General features: G+C 37.5%; 1 protein-coding gene and 1 long non-coding RNA gene across 3 annotated transcripts in view; both read right to left on the minus strand.

Annotated features, from left to right (window-relative positions):
* The window catches only part of plekhg4 (pleckstrin homology domain containing, family G (with RhoGef domain) member 4), a 73,806-nt gene extending 67,454 nt beyond the window's left edge, over positions 1 to 6,352 (minus strand). Inside the window, exon 1 of one of the 2 annotated variants that reach the window (XM_082161087.1) lies at positions 5,874 to 6,352. In XM_082161087.1, the coding sequence (XP_082017213.1) occupies positions 5,874 to 5,876 (3 nt within the window). In that variant the 5' untranslated portion in view covers positions 5,877 to 6,352. The remainder of the gene's footprint in view (positions 1 to 5,873) is intronic. The other variant, XM_082161086.1, reaches the window with a different exon arrangement.
* A 3,652-nt stretch (positions 6,353 to 10,004) lies between these two features.
* Positions 10,005 to 15,514, minus strand: LOC309492282. The gene is made up of 3 exons (XR_014203499.1): positions 15,135 to 15,514; positions 13,374 to 14,980; positions 10,005 to 11,331 (listed from the first exon to the last, which is right to left on the minus strand). It is a non-coding gene; the product is annotated as an uncharacterized lncRNA (long non-coding RNA).
* Positions 15,515 to 16,723: the final 1,209 nt, after the last annotated feature.

Consider the following 16,723-nt stretch of genomic DNA (forward strand, 5'->3'; position numbering starts at 1 on the left):
CTGAGATTTTTGATGAAATCGCTGCAAGAACAATACTATGTTTTATGGACATTTAGCATGGTGGTAATCCTACAGTGTTCTTTGAAGTACCTTGGTATATCAAATTAATTTCACGGTACAGGGGCCATTGCTTAAATCCAATGAGTAGGAAATACTCAAGAGTTCCTCAGTGGGTCCCTCAGGTCACATGGCCAAGGATATGGTATGAGAACATAGAAATCATTTAAGTTGCAATGAAAAAATTTAGGGAGGGGACTTAGTTCTCTGCACCGGCTGCTGATTGGATTTTGAGATGTGGAGTTTAACCTAAAAATGTATGCGAGCTTGAAGTCGATTGTGCAGGGGCGGGTTTAAGTGAACTCAATGACTGGAGAAGTCCAGCATAGGTAGACCCCGAAGCCGCCGCCATTTGCGCCATTTAGAATTTCAGCCGCCGTCAGCCAATAATTTCGTAAGCCAAATTGAGCCGCCATCTGATAAAGTTTGGCTGAGCCGGCTAGAATTATTTGCATCAAATATTAATTCTATCACATAGAGACATACACACACTAAATATATAAACAATACACGAGATCTATTTTCCCACTGGATTCATAACAGCACAGTCTTGTGCTCGTTGCTACGATACACAGACTCACAGTGAATTGACGACCAATTAAAATTGCTCGTTTTCCGTACAGAAGAAGCGATGCATTTTTTTCTCGCACTGAGGTGAAATGGCGGAAAGAAGCAAGCAAGGTAATTTGGATCTCACTTCTCACATACTTTCCTAATTCCTACTTACTTTTTTTTTTTAACTTAGGCCTACCCAGACTTTTGTTAAATCTTCAGGGCACGGTTGCACAAACACCTGAATCAAAGATTGATGTTATGAACCAAATATTCTGGAACGGAGAGATTTATAGCACTGAACGTGATATTACTGCAGTAACAAACCACCGTTTCCACATTGCTAATTCACGACGCATGCTTCAGTGTACATTGAAGTGAAATGTGCAAAACTTTGTCCAAAATAATACTGATAACAGTGTGTGTTTATATTAAGGCGAGACACGGCAGGCAAAAACATCGTTTTTTTTTTTTACTGGTCAATTTTGAGATTTTTGGATATTTGTCTTCAATAACATGTCTTCTTTCAGACTTGTGGTGAAAAAAAGTCCGAAATACACATTTAGGTCTTTATTTTACTACACTTCATCTGTTTGCGTCTGTAGATTTCTCATAAATTCAACAAAAGTTTGCGTTCTTAATCAACATACTTCTCCGCGATCTCTGCCGTCGCTATTTGAAAATGTTTAGTAGCATACAGACTACAAAATAAATATGTACATTCGTTGTGAAAGTAAAATCTGGTGTTTTCTTTATTACATTGTATTGCATTTTGTAGAAATATAGTGTAAGCCATGCATTGCTTGGAAATATTGAGATCTAGTAAATCAGTATAACATAGACATCTGTAGACATGAAGTGGCAGCTTCAGCCATTTGCAGCTATGAAAAGTTTGGCGGCTGCAGCAGCCATTTAGGTTTTGGCTGAGCCGGCTAGCCAGCCAATAACTTCATCAGCCAGCCATTATTCTCAAAACAAATGGCTTCGGGCTCTAAGCATAGGTCACCTGAGAGAAGCCTTTTGTTTTCACAAAAAGAATGTTATGATTAGTTATGATATTTGGATTAAGTATTACGAGGTAAAATAAAACAAAAAAGAAACATACATGGATGAACTGTTCACAACAAGATCTACAACATGCATTTACAAAATAGACAGGGTGAATTTTAATTTAATGCCACTTTAATAAACAAATATATAGGGTGACAAGATACAAAATGAATATTACTCCAACACATCGATTCCAGCTCAACAGAGTTTCTATCATAGTTTATCTCTATAAGTCTCCACTTCTATGTCAACTCTATGTCTCTACTATATTCAATGAATCCTGAATGAGTGAATGTGGATTAAGACGATTGAGTGGCAGTTGCTAACCGATACACATTCATTAAGGGGCCGGCAGCTTTTAGCTTCAAGTGTCTCCTAAAATAAATCCCAACTAATTTTAATCAGTCTTTCCCTGAAATTCAAACCTGTAGATGGGACTCCATCTAATACCACTGGCACATAATCAGTCAAACATACAACTTAAAATCTTGAGTCCTAGGGTCTTTGGGGTTAATCTCCAGAACGGTGTACAGCTTCAGAGTGGCTGCATTGAGATCAAAGCCTATTCATGAGCCAAACACACAAAAAAAACGTTGACTTTTGGCCCTCTGCCACTGATGGATTGAGTCCTCATCTCTTCTATTGTGAAGCGAGACTCCATTGGCTGAGAGCTGGATTGTGTGGAGACACTGTCTGGGGCTGAACTCAGCAGGATGTGACAGAGTAAGGTCATGTGGAAGGGGTTACATAAATTTTGGGGGGGTCCCTATGTTTTCATTTGGCACAAGCAATGGGCACCAACTGTGAAGATAAACAATTCAGAAGAACACATGATAACAAAGTATAGCCATTCTAGGACAGTTACCCTTTGCCAATCCTTTAAATGTAGATTTCAACTGAACCTGGATTTGTGCTTCTGAGGGCAATTGTGTATAATAACAGACTGAGTAAACTAACAGGTCAGTGTGAATAACATGAGCAAGTTTCTATCTAATGGTGATTTTCCCAACTTGATGTCTGACAGTCTTTCAGAAGTAGCCTTTGTTATCACAGCGAATTTGGACGGAACTCTTTTGGCATCTGCTAAAATATGTCACAGGGTGTAAAAGGGCAATGAGAATTAACCTAAATATGAGTGTTTACATCTCACTAAAATGTGTGCACATTTATGTATCCTATTTATATATCCTAATCATCTTTTCCTCTACAATTGGACCATTAACTTCCTCCTCAAATGCTCCACACAGAACAGTTTTCTTTCCTGCCTAGTGCGTTGGGTTTACCACGTTAAAGGAAAGACACCCAAAGGGTGTGACAGCATTCTTGAAGCAACAAGAGCCACCAAAACAAGTTCCATAGCAATACACTGATTCATAATGTAGTTCTATTCATGTTATTTAGAATATAACCTCTCAGCACAACTCCATCAAACCTCAAAAAAGATTTGAAGAATGTTTCAGCTGTTTTTACCCAAACAATGAAAATCATTTGGGCTCAATACAACATGCAACCCCATTGATTTTCACTGTATGGAGAGAGAAAAAAATGCTTCCAGGTATGGAACAACATCCATAGAAAGAAAACACATGTGAATCAGTATATTGGATCAAGGTATTCGGTCTTAAAGCATCAAAATATACCTGCTGTCATCTGTGTCATTAATGTTAATCACACACACAAAAAAAAAAAAAACATCTCTAATTGCTCTTGACTGAATCACTTTTGTAACTTTAATCAGAATAAATGCAAATAAAATTTTGCACAGTGAAGTCTATGCAGTGTTTTTATACATATGATTATTTTATACAATTTAATTAGGGCCTGAGCACCGATGTTGTGAGGACCCTATTGGAATTGCTCCATTTATTTATGTAGTATTTCTTATTTCTGGTGCTTAAAGTTTTTCAGGTAGGTCCATTTCATTTGTGTCTTTGTTCTATTGTAGTTTGTTTTCCTATATGCTTGTAATTAGTTTCTATGTCCTTATTTTATCACTGTTTACTTGTCTTCAGTCAGCTTGAGTTTTTTTTTTTACTTAGACTAGTATTATTTTTTGTGATATTTAAATTGGTGACAAAAATTTCAAATGAAAACAAATTCTGATATCATAAAAACCTTATTTAAAGCAAAAATAACTATATTGTGATATATATCATTATCGTGAAATAAAAAGACTCGTATCATGATTTTGGTCTTCTCGCCCACCACTATTTCTTGAGCACAAAATCAGCTTATTAGAATGATTTCTGAAGGATCATGTGACATGGATAAGTTACATTTTTAAATATAATAAAGTAGAAAACAGCTCATTTAAATCACAATAACATTAATACTAAAAATATTTTACTGTATGTGTGATCAAATAATTACAGCATTACAAAAATCATACCGAACATTTGAACGGTAGTGAATGTATAAATATATATAACCCAAAAGGGCCACATTGGCAGATTTATCTTAGTTCTTGGGACTTCCTTAAAGTTAAGTAAACCCTCAGACACACACACACATCAGACATATGCCCACTAGCAAAATGAAGCCACACATTTACAAACACATGCCTATACATTAAATACTGTAGAAGACAAGGTGTTTGTTATTACTGTTGAGACCCCCTATTTATCAAAAACCCTGCAGCTGCCTTCCTCACGAAGCCCCTGAAGAACGGAACGGCAAAATTCTTCAGTCAAGAGTCATGAAATCTTCTAAGCATGCAGCTTTTCTCTGAAGAGTTAAAGTTTAACACATCAGGGCAGGCTCAGGAAAAGCCCTCTACCTGAACACAGCTCCAGACAAACCTCAGACCTCTCTAAAGTCTAAAGCATCTGAGTAAACCTGCTCTTCAAACACAGTTACTAGATAACCCAGTGACCCTTGGACAAATGTCTCTACAGTGAGGTAGGCTGAATTAAAGATCACTGCCAAATTGCCCAGAGACACACACAAAAAAAGCAATGAAGGACAATAAATGGGCCTAATTTAAGGCTCTGGCATCTAGACAAGCAGAGGTGGACGTGAATGAATGAGCGGGAGGCTATTTAGCTTTTAAACGCATTTGTTTCCAGCTACCTCGACAGCTATTGTAAGCTACAGATCACTGAGCCAGAGCTGCAGTGTTTCCTGAAAAACTGAACCATATGCAGTTTGGGGGATTGGATGTTTAGATTGACTTTGTAAATTGTACCCGGCTCACTCAATTACAAGGACAGAGCGATTGTTCACAGGACAAGCCCAGCAGCGCTCTTAGAGAAGATACACTTCAGGTCAGAGGAAGTGCCTCATAAAGAGTTAGAACTATGAATGTTTGTGGTTCAACGAGCAGATGTAGCACGGCGCAACCTGCTCGGAGCGTAATTGTGGTTTGGACTGATGAATGAGCATATGAGTGTACTAATAGCAACGTACTTCTACTCTAAACACTTCATTTTGCCCCTCTTTCCATCTTACATTCTTTCCATCTGGGCCCATTTTCAATATCAACCCCAAACGCAGAAGACAGGGCTAAATTGAATCCACACATGTCAGTGTTTTCAAACAATCAAAAAATATTGTTTCAGATGAAACATATTGCCTTCATTCCTCACCTTCAGGGCAGCAGTCACCTATAAGAGAGCGAAAGGCCAAGAGTGTTGCGCACACATACACACTTCCCTTCCTCTCTGCATGGCTGACCTCTTTATAGGCTCGCTGAGATGTAAAGGAGACGAGTGTAATGCAGAGAACAGCTGGCGTGACAGGCCTAAACACACACACACATAGGCTACACCCCGATAGTCATGAAGATATGTCACACACAGACACATTCAAGCCGGCTCTATGAAACCTATAGAAAAACAGCAGAATGCAGTCAGCTCTCAGTGAAGTGCTGAATCCACAGTTTCGCTCCCCTTGGCTGCTTTACCTGTGTCAAGGACAGTACAAGACCACCAACACACACTCTAACCACTTATTCATTAAAAACACACAACAACTAGAGGTTCTGTTCACATAAACCCTGAATAACCAGCAACAATATAAAGATGTCCCCGCTTAGCTACACCCTTCTCTCCTAGTATCCTCAATCTCACACTGTTGATACATGTAATCAGCAGCAGTACAGTAAAACTCAGTAAAAACAGTAACAGTATCCCCCTCTCTCCCACCCCTCCCCCGTCTCAACCCCCCATAAGGTAAAGCCATTAGCACCTCTAAACTCCACCGCTGTCTGTACTCACCATGCTGCAGGCGGATTGTCCTTCCCTTCATTAGATTCATTTTCCAGTGAGTCCGGCGGCGTCCCGTGCCGGGGTTGCGTGTGGGTGTGCGTGCATGTGTGCTGAGTGGGCAAGTTTGTGTGTGTTGCTCACTAACCCTTCCAAACTGCAGGTCTCCGACACACTGACACACTCCCCACACACTGCAGCAGCTCACGAGGTAGAGACCGCCCTCACACACTCTGCCCCTCCCCTCTCACACTGCCTGGCTGCCTGTCACTCAGAAAGTTATGGACACACCCACAGCTCAAAAGCCCCTCCCCATCACACTCTACACAAGCTGCTGGAGCAAAACTTACACAAGGGAAAAAATTGTCAACACAAACATGCAAACTACATATTAAATATGCAGTGTCTTACAATTAAAAGAAAGTATTAAAGGGATAAGTTTACCCAAATAATGAAAATTCTATCATCACTTACTCACCTTTGTGTAGTTCTAAACCTGTATGACTGTCTTTCTTCTGTGGAACACATAAGAAGATATTTTTTTAAATGTGTTGTTGTTTTTTGTCAATGGGCACTACATTTTTCAAAATATCTACTTTTATGTTCCACAGAAGAAAGAAATTCATGAGGGTGAGTAAATTATGAATTTACATTTTTGGGTAAACTATCCTCTCCGTAATGTATTATGTATTTTTACACATCATACATAAAAAATAAAAAATAAATCAGCTCAAATCATCCAGTGTTGCTATTATAAAATATATATACAATTTATTATATAATTATAATATTTAATATATATTATATAAATTATATATATTTTAAAATCAGTAATTTAAATAAAGCTGAAATAAAATGTAAAAATTATACGAAAAACTTAAAAGTAAAAAAGTACTAAAATGACTAAAAATGAAATATTTATTTTAAAAATAAAGTTAAATAGAAATGGTAGAATTGACAAAAGCACATAAAATTAGTAAAACCTAAACAACAATTAAAATGTAAATATAAAAGTGAGAATATAAAAAAAAATATGTATAAAATTGCATCCAACTGAACTGAACTGACTCACTTTATGTGACCTTAACTGACTAGTACATGATGTTATTCAAAACAATGCTTTTGAATTCAATACATTTATCAATATACATAATTCAGTCAAATGTATGTTACTTGTAAGAACAGAAATGAGTCAGGGAAATTTACAGCAAAGGGTTTTTAAAGGAAACAGTGGTAACCAGGATTTTCACTGAGACAACTACATACACCCAGAGACTGACTCCATGCTGGCATAGTGAATGGACACAGAGCTCTAATGGGAGGAGAAATGCTGTCCAAGATGAGTGATTGACACTTGATCTGCTTGTCACTGTCTAAAAGCTGAGAAGGGATCAACAAGGAGAAAGACAGACCGTGAGGGGTAAGGTGAACATGGGGCAGAGGGGGTCAGTGCCTCAGTCAAATGCACAGCTGGTCTAAGCTGCATTAAAGCACCTCTAACTTAATTTGAATCACAGTTATAATTAAATAATTAATTCATTATTTGTACCTCAGAATCCTTTTTTCTCTCTTTAGAAGTCTGTAGGGCTGGGTATCGTTCAAAAAATTTCGATACCAATACCAATACCTTGATTTCGATACCGGTTCCTGAACGATACTTTTTTCGATACCAATTTTATGAAATCCATTTTAACAAGATTACATAACACATTACCTCAGAAAAACTTTGATTTAATTTTTTCAGTTGGACTCATGCTCCTTAGAACAACATTTTTTTATAAAGAGCTCATGCTCACCAAAGCTGAATTTGTTTGATAAAAATTACAGTAGAACTTGTAACATTGTGAAATAGCATTACAATTTAAAATCTTATTTGAATATATTTCAGAATGTAATTTATTCCTGTGATGTCAAAGCTGAATTTTCAAAATCATTACTTCAGTGTCAAATGATCCTTCAGAAATATGAAAACAGTTTGCTGCTTAATATTTTGGAAACTATGATACATTTTTTTCATGATTCTTTGATGAATAAAAATTTCAAAAGAACAGCATTTATTTGAAACAGAAATCTTTTGTAACATTACACATGTTTTAAGGTCATTTTTGATCACTTTAAAGGGGTGGTTCAGGATTTTCGACATCGGACCTCATTTTCAAGTGAGCCTGGTTGTTATTCATCAGTGGAGACAGTTTAAAAAAAAATTCATCCAGTCCTTACTTTTGGACAGTTCGCCGGTGCTAGGCTAGCGCGAGTCAACGGTGCACGTTAGCCTGCCATTAAAAACAGTTTTACCCACTCCACAGTACACCAAAAGCAAATAAATTATAACGCCAGACTATCGATGTAAATGTCTGTTGAGAGAATAATGTTAGAAATCAAACTACCCTTTCATCACATTGCATTAGTTATAATTTGTTCCCTGTATTTATAAGCAGTCTACAGCAGCGGCGGAGTTATATTTGGTTACCAAGGAAACCGAGAGAGCCGGTCCACATAACAATCACGCAAGTGTATTTACCTGCCGATGATGATGAGACTTTTGCCTGAGATGCAAGAGTACTTTGATTTCTAATATTATTCTCTCAACATTTTCGATACTCGATAGTATCGAGGCAATTCGGTCGGTACCTAAAAAGTATCGAACTCGGTACCCAGCCCTAGAAGTCTGACTGCCTCTTTCCATCTGCAGTTTTTTTTGTTTTGTTTTTTCCATTAACTGCATATTTTTCCATTAAATAAAGATCCAACATTGATGACAGAATTATCCTTTTTCAGCGAACTAGCATCAGCTAAGCATTTAAACAACATACATTTCGATGTAAGACTGCAGCCATGTGCTAGCTGATTTGAAGAAGTGCAGTGGGTGAATTTACATACTACGGTTTATAAAGTTTTTTTTTAAAAGAAGTTTATTATTCTACATTTATTTGTACAAAAATACAGTAAAAAATTTTTTTATTATATATATATATATATATTAATATGCAATTTATTCCTGTGATGGCAAAGCTGAATATTCAGCTGCCATTACTCCAGTTTTCTGTGTCACATGATCCTTCAGAAATCATTGTATAGATATATTATAATATGCTGATTTGCTGCTCAAGAAGCTCTCGTACTGGGCAAACAAATGCAACTCAGTGTTTAAGTAAATTTTTAACCAGTTCCTTTTAATGTCATCTTAGATATTGATTTTCTTAAGTAACATTTACAGGACCCATAAATCAATAATTAAACCACATTCAAGTATATAAATCACTTTGGAAAAGTCAACAAATACATCCACTGGTATATATTTCCCCTGCTGGAAACAGCATTCAAAGCACTCAAACTCAAACATCTAGCTTTTATGTGAGCCTGACCTGCCAGAACACAAAGGAGATTTCTCAGCTTAGTACCAAGCTGCACATAAACCTGAACACTGAGTTAAGGTCATACTAATTTGAATCCACATATGTGGTTCTCTGTGTTTAAGTTTTTCATCACTAGGTTAGGTCTGTCTATTTATATAGGGGTTCAGTATAAATAGAGTCTGTGCAGTGTACGACCCTGCCTCACTAAAACTCTCAATGTCAAGCATGTGACCATTCCTAAATTAAAATATATTTACTTTTAACCAGGCATTGTAAAAACACATGTTCCTTTGGCTCTAGTCCAGAGGTCTTCAACCATTTACAGGCCAAGGTTAAATTGATGTATAGAGAAATGGACCAGGGACCCCTGTAGTGTATAAATAAGTGCTGCATTTTAAGGCCGTAACACACCAAGCCGACATCAAAGAACTAGCCTTGCGTCGGCTGCGTTCTGGGACAAAAAGCTGCTCTTGAAAACACCCCAAAGACTACATGCAGAATCGGGCAATTGCTGCAGACGTGAGTCCGACTAGAGCCGACGTGTAGAACACACCGCAAAAACTGGCCTGACAGACTCTCACGGACAACCGACGTTGGCCGAATAGCATTGGTACAGTACCATATTAATGTATTTATATACTTTGTTATGATGCTTACATTGCAAAAACATTTTTTTTAAAGTCATATATTTGCCAAAAGTGCTATTCCGCCATACTTGGTCGTATAACTACTCGTGTAACTGTTTACACTACTCGTGTAAATAGGGAAAACATTGATGTGTTTGGTCACTTCTAAATTCATTGCTGTTAGATACCATTGAATATACTGGGCTAAGCTAAGTGCTATCAAAGTGTCACCGCGCGCCAGAGCGATTAAGTGCACTCACTGAGATGAGAGAGGTATGTATCAACTCGTCTTAGTTAAGGGAATAACATAGTTTAATATGAAAAAACGGTGGAGTATCCCTTTAATGAAAGATGGTAGGCGGAATGGAAGAAGCAGGAGTATTTGAGAAAACAATTCTGATTGGTGTCAATCACAGGGCACAGAACTTACACACTTCATTTTGAGATTATTATAGGTGCAATAATAAACCTCTTACAGGTACCTTGTGGTGAAAATACAGAATTCTGCTGTCTGAATCTCTCTCACTAAAGGTTTGTGGAGAGCTGGGCTTGAGGGAAGGAGTTAAATGCAGGCGGACCAGGGGGAGCCAAAGCACTCTGCAGTGACTGGAACATGAATACTCGCATTCCAGCAGCACACTGTAACAGCAGGAAGCCATGTAGGAAAGATTCCTCAAAAAAACAGGATCAACTCATTGCCATGCCAGAAACATTAAAACAAAATATTGAAAAAAAATTTTTTTAAATAAAACATTTTGAAAGCATTTACTTCCCCTGTTCTCAGTTTCAAATAGTTTAATTTTTAATGAACTTTATTGGCATGACAAATATATGTACATTGTATCTTTATATATTTGTATATTCATATTTCCAAAAGCATTTACAACTTAGTTGCATACAAATGAAATAGTCAAAAAGTGGCAACTAATGACAGCCATTGTGTTTTCCTAATAATAAAGGTAGTATTTCATTGTTCATGAAAGTTTAAAATGTGTGTTGTATATGTTTATATAATAATATACAATTCCTGGATATGTGTGTGTGTGTGTGTATTTTGTGCGTTCCGTCTACCCCTGTAAGACTTTAACCATTTTTGACACTGATATGTTACCTTGTAAATAGACACAAAAATTATCTCATAAAGTCCACACAGTCAATGTATGGCAGGAAGAGGAAAACACTGTTTCAGAGTGGATATTCATCCATGGGGCAAAAAAGCAGTTCTTGTGTTGCACCCTTTGTTAATGGCTCATTATATGACATGGTCCTTCATCCAAGGCTGTCATCAGGAGTAATGCTCAGTTCCTGTGTGTGTGTGTGTGTGTGTGTGTGTGTGTGTGTGTGTGTGTGTGTGTGTGTGTGTGTGTGTGTGTGTGTGTGTGTGTGTGTGTGTGTGTGTGTGTGTGTGTGTGTGTGTGTGTGTCTGTGTGTGTGTAGCACACTTTATCACAGGCTACAGAGTTTGAGGTAAAAGAAGAGAGAGAACATCTACAGAGATCAGGGTTCGTACACATTTTTACCATTAAATTTCCATGACTTTTCCAAGACTTTTCCATGACTTAAAGGTAAATATTCATGACATAGTTTTCCATAAAACATCTGTGTATACATGTTAATTAACTCCTTGTGGGCGGGTAACGTTAGTAGCGGATGAAAAATCTAAATGTGCTTGAAGAGCTCTTTTCCAAAATGCGATAAACGCCATAAAAAACATAACAAAAAAAAAAACGAGATTGTTAACAGATCATTAGAAGTCCTCAAAATTAGTCAAACTAATCTTATATTCTCTCTCTCTCTCTCAATTTTAATTGTTTATTAATAAACAAGTATTTTCTGTGTCGACTGCAAAGACGAAGTTGACTGACTCGCGATCTTCTTAGTAGTGAACACGCCGGAGAGAAATGCACATTTCATACGGATTAGGCTACATCGTTTTATTTTGTTTTGAATTGTTCTGTTTAAAAGTAGATATTTCTGTAGATAATAGATATAGGCCTATTTCAGTTTTGTTTAGGTCTGTGAGGCGAGTAGGCTACCTTTTACGCTGAGTTTCGGTTCATGGATGATCCAGTTCACTCCGGCGCCTCTGTGTCGTGATTATCTATTTTCTGCTATTTACTTTTTATTTAGGCTATTAAGCAATTGGTTAATGAAACATTTTAAAATCAAGATACAATTAATACAAAACGAAATTCGTTTAGGAAGGCTTTGTGCTTTCTGTTTGAGGTCTCTGTGTAAGTTTTAAAGTCTTTTAGTGCCGCTCTCAGAGGACTCAGTACCGTAATGGAGAACGGTCACGTAACATTGTTTTTTCCTCATAAATGTGAACACGGAAAATAAAAGACCAAATACATTTTTTAAAAGAAAAAAATCATATATATTTTAAATGTTTAACAAAGAGGCAAAAAGTCATAAACAAAAATCAGAAAATTTGTCGATATTTTTTTCTTTTTCGCACAGCATTTGGTGTAGCCTACAGTTCAAATTTAAATGTTGGCGTTCAACTTTGCGTTTTAAAAATAGCCTACTTACAACAACCCTTCATTTTTCGTTTTTCATTTGGGGGTTAAAGGAAAAACGAGTGGACACAAAAGAACACGGACCTTTTGGACAGAAAGAATACATGAAAGCCAGGGTTCCTTATTAAATTCATAAAAGAAACAATACAGGGATAGCCTACTCTCAAAGAAATGCCACAATCAAGGGAGAAACATGAAGAAACTTAGCATATAGCCTATGTGCCGTTCGCATAAGGGTCTTTCCCTGACATTAATACTTGGATAAGACATTAATAATAATAATTTGTAGGGCGGTGGGTGAGATATAAACCTACTAACGTCCTCCGTTGCCATGATTTTTGGAATGACTGATCAAAAAAAAAAAAAAAAAAGTTTTAGTCGGTTAATGGAAACGCCATCCTTTTGCAATAGTTATTTATCGATATTTAGAAGAAAAAAAAAGTTTTGCTCAAATCTGTAATGGAAAGGCACATACGAAGCTATATGAAAATGCAAAGCAGCTTATTTTAATTTGAAGCACTGAGCTGATGACAGCAACACAAGAGCCACACAGGTGTGGCTACTTAGTCGCTGTCCTCAGTGCCGTAGAAAAGCGCTGAATGAGTTCCCCTTCATGTCCGTTTCAGCGCTTTTCTGCGGCACTGAGGACAGCGACTAAAACTAGATGGGCCAAAAAAATGGGTCCCCTTTCATGTCCGTTTCAGCGCTTTTAGTTAATGGAAACGCGTCATTTCGCCTCTGACGCGCGTAAATTTCTAGACACGTCAGGCGCGAATTTGACGCGCTATTCGCGTCCGGTGTGAACGCACAGTAAAACGAAAAAAGTATTGCAATTTGTTTCCCCAATTTTATTAATTAAACAAATTCAAGTACACAGATATTTTGAAAAACAAATTTCCATGACTTTTCCAAAACTTTATGAGTTAATTCATTTTCCAAAACTTTTCCAGGCCTGGAAATTGCCATTTTAAAAATCCATGACTTTTCCAGGTTTTTCATGACCGTACGAACCCTGAGAGATGCTCTGGCTTCAAGTCTGTAGAAATCAGTCCATGTAAAGTGAGAAGGAGCTCTTATACTGAATGTATTCAGCTACCCGTTATTTCAGAATTAATTAAGCTGAGAACAACAGGAAAATTTGCATGCAACTGGATCAGTCTGAGGCGGGAGGATTTATGTCCAGAGGAAATCTCAGGAAAGCTCATACATCTTTACAGCAGGTTTTACACACACAACATCCAGAGTATCTGGCAAGGGGAAGGACTACCTCTACAGGCCAGAGTGAGTGTGCTAGATGTCTTGTGATGATAACATAACGACTGATCAGTATAACAGCTTTCAAACAACAGAAAGAAGGAAGGGAATGGGGACAAATGATCCCTGCAGCTGTTTTCTTACCTTTAATGGTAAAAGAGGCCATAAATAAGGAAGACTACAAACCTCTCCAGACATACCGGAGATAAGAATCAGTGTGTATGTGTTGAAAATAGCAGCACAACAGGCCCAGGCCTCAGGCAACCAGCAAATGAGAAATAAACCGTGGAGCTGGAGGCTAAATATTAAAGTATACTTCGGTCGTCCGCATTCCGCGATAGGGCTGTCACTTTTTATTCGATATTCTATAATGTTTTGAAAATGGAAGATAACGACAAGACTAAAGAGACCGCGCTGTAATTCCTGCCTATTACACACACACACACACACAACCCACAGAAAAAATGCGTGTCAGTATCGAGTTCTCTTTCGGGCTTGAACAAACCATAATACACAAATTATGCCAAATGTCCGTTTTGTCGAGTGTCCTCATAAGAGCAGTTTTAAATTATTTAAATAAAGTCTTAAATGAACGTAGAAATTTGTGAGAAAATGGGACGCGTGTCAGATCGCGTCTCTGTCAGCAGCGGCTGGTCTTAAAGTGTCATTAATGTTAATAAAAGAACAAAGGTAAGAGAGTAAATTACTCAGACCTGGCGCCAGGAGGATTATTATACCGGTAGCCTGATAATCAATGCACTCCGCTATCTTTTAACACATCTCCGGCGAACGGCTTCTTCACGCAAAAGAAAAACTCTTTCATGAAGCGCAGTAAAATTCAGCGACCTACGTGGCGTTTCCTGATGGATCGAGGTTGTTCGTTAACTTCATTTTACTCGTAGATGATATTCGAATACATTGCTTGATATTTGATATCCGTTCGAATTAGATTTTTCTCAAAAGTGACAGCCCTATTCCGCGACGGTCCACGCACTGTGCATGTGATGTCATTTTCTGTCACATGCAGCCAAATTTTTGTGTACGCGCGGACGGTGCACATACAACAGTGCATATGCGAGTGTCTTGAGCAAGTCCTCTAGATAGTGCGCATGCGCTGAACGAGGCGAGACGGAGAGGGACACGGAAAATTAAGTATACCCGGGCCTTAATGGTGCAACACATAAACACCTAGATCCCTGAAGCACTGTACTCGTTGACAAAATATTTCACTCTCTCTCTCTCTGTGCATGTTAATGTAAGCTGCAAATCTCCAACATTGTGTTTTATGAACCCAAATAGTCTCACAAATGGTTTTTACTCACCAACTAATAATACCAACCAGTAAGGACCAAATACAGATCCTTCTTTAAAGGTATAGCGGAGGATCTTTCCAAATTTTAGATAAGACCTGCCCTCTCCACTTTTTGAAAAGTTTGATTGATTCACTAGAATGATTGACAATTAGGAGGACCAATAGTTTAGACTACCCACCAGGAAGTAAAACATCCTCTGCTATACCTTTAAGCTATACATTGGTAAAATTTTGACTATGTATCTCCCAATGACTACTTTACACTTACAGTATGCCAAAAAAAAAAAAAAAAAAATCACTAAGAAAACATTAATTAACTAAATTTGCTAAATCATACTATCCATACTACTCATACTATTTCTGCCATATCTTTATATGGCAGAAACAGCAAAAGTAGTATGATACAGTGCCCTTCTGAATATAGCCATTATCTTTGCAATTCCACTAAACATAAAAAACAGCTTACATCCAGAGTCAGTGAACAAAGTGATTGCTGAAAACATGACATTACTTAAGGGATAGTTCACCCAAAAATGAAAATTCTGTCATCATTTACTCACCCTCAAGTTGTTTCAAACTTGTATGAATTTCTATTTTCTGCTGACCACAAAAGAAGATATTTTGAAAAATGTCGGTAACCAAACAGTTGATGGACCCCATTGACTTCCATAGTATTTTTTTTCCCTACTATGGAAGTCAATGGGGTCCATCAACTGTTTGGTTACCGACATTTTTCAAAATATCTTCTTTTGTGGTCAGCAGAAAAAAGAAATTCATACAAGTTTGAAACAACTTGAGGGTGAGTAAATGATGACAGAATTTTCATTTTTGGGTGAACTATCCCTTTAGTGCACCTTTACAATGACTTATTACTGGCATTTATTGTTTGCTTCCACACACAGACTCTCAAGATTTACAAACATAGATGATGGAAAAACAAGACTGTCTGTCCTGCTCTGTTTCTCCAAAACTCAATCTGATTAAGTGATTAAACATGAAAAGACATGCAGTTTGTCTGGCAGGACTGACTAATGCACTGCTGATACCAGTTAACCTGAAGCCCTCTCTGCCTTCTGAGAGGCTCAAGGGACAGAGAAACTGATTTATTTTAAGATTTATTAGATTACACAGTTTATATAAAGAGAACAAGAGAATGAGAGAGAGAGAGAGAGAGAGAGAGAGAGAGAGAGAGAGAGAGAGAGAGAGAGATAATGTGACTGATCAAAACAGGACATGCTTATCATTATATGATATGGATGGACAAAAAGCAGTAACACTGATAGAACCTTAGCCTAAATGAGAAGAAAACAAGACAAACTGGCGCAGAGACTGCTGGAATAAACACTCATGTGTTCTCATAACAATTACATCAGTTTGTGCCAATTTCTGTCACAGGAGGAGAACATTATCAGCTAAACCTAACAGAGATATAGAGAGACAGAATAGACAATCTGAGCTACACCCATATCAGCAACGACAACAAAGATTAAACAGATGAATGACAAACACGTGAGGTTCTCTGAATGAATATGCCATGTGTTTTCATGTGCTGAAAAAAGCTGAGAGAGAATGAGCGTCAATGAAAAGAGTCGTCTGTTTTCCTTCTCAAGAGGAAAACAAAGAGAGAACCATCATAGATCTCAACAGTTAAACATCTATATATCCAGGTGTGCTAAAATATGCACTTTGTTGTGAATTGCGATAGACAAATTTATCTACCAAGAATGTAGAAAGAGATGCCTACAGCAATTCTGACAGAGAGAGAAAAGTGTTTTTTCTTGAAAGAGGGAATTTC

The sequence above is a fragment of the Leuciscus leuciscus genome, assembly GCF_965113295.1.
Source record: "Leuciscus leuciscus genome assembly, chromosome: 2".
Lineage (NCBI taxonomy): Eukaryota > Metazoa > Chordata > Actinopteri > Cypriniformes > Leuciscidae > Leuciscus > Leuciscus leuciscus.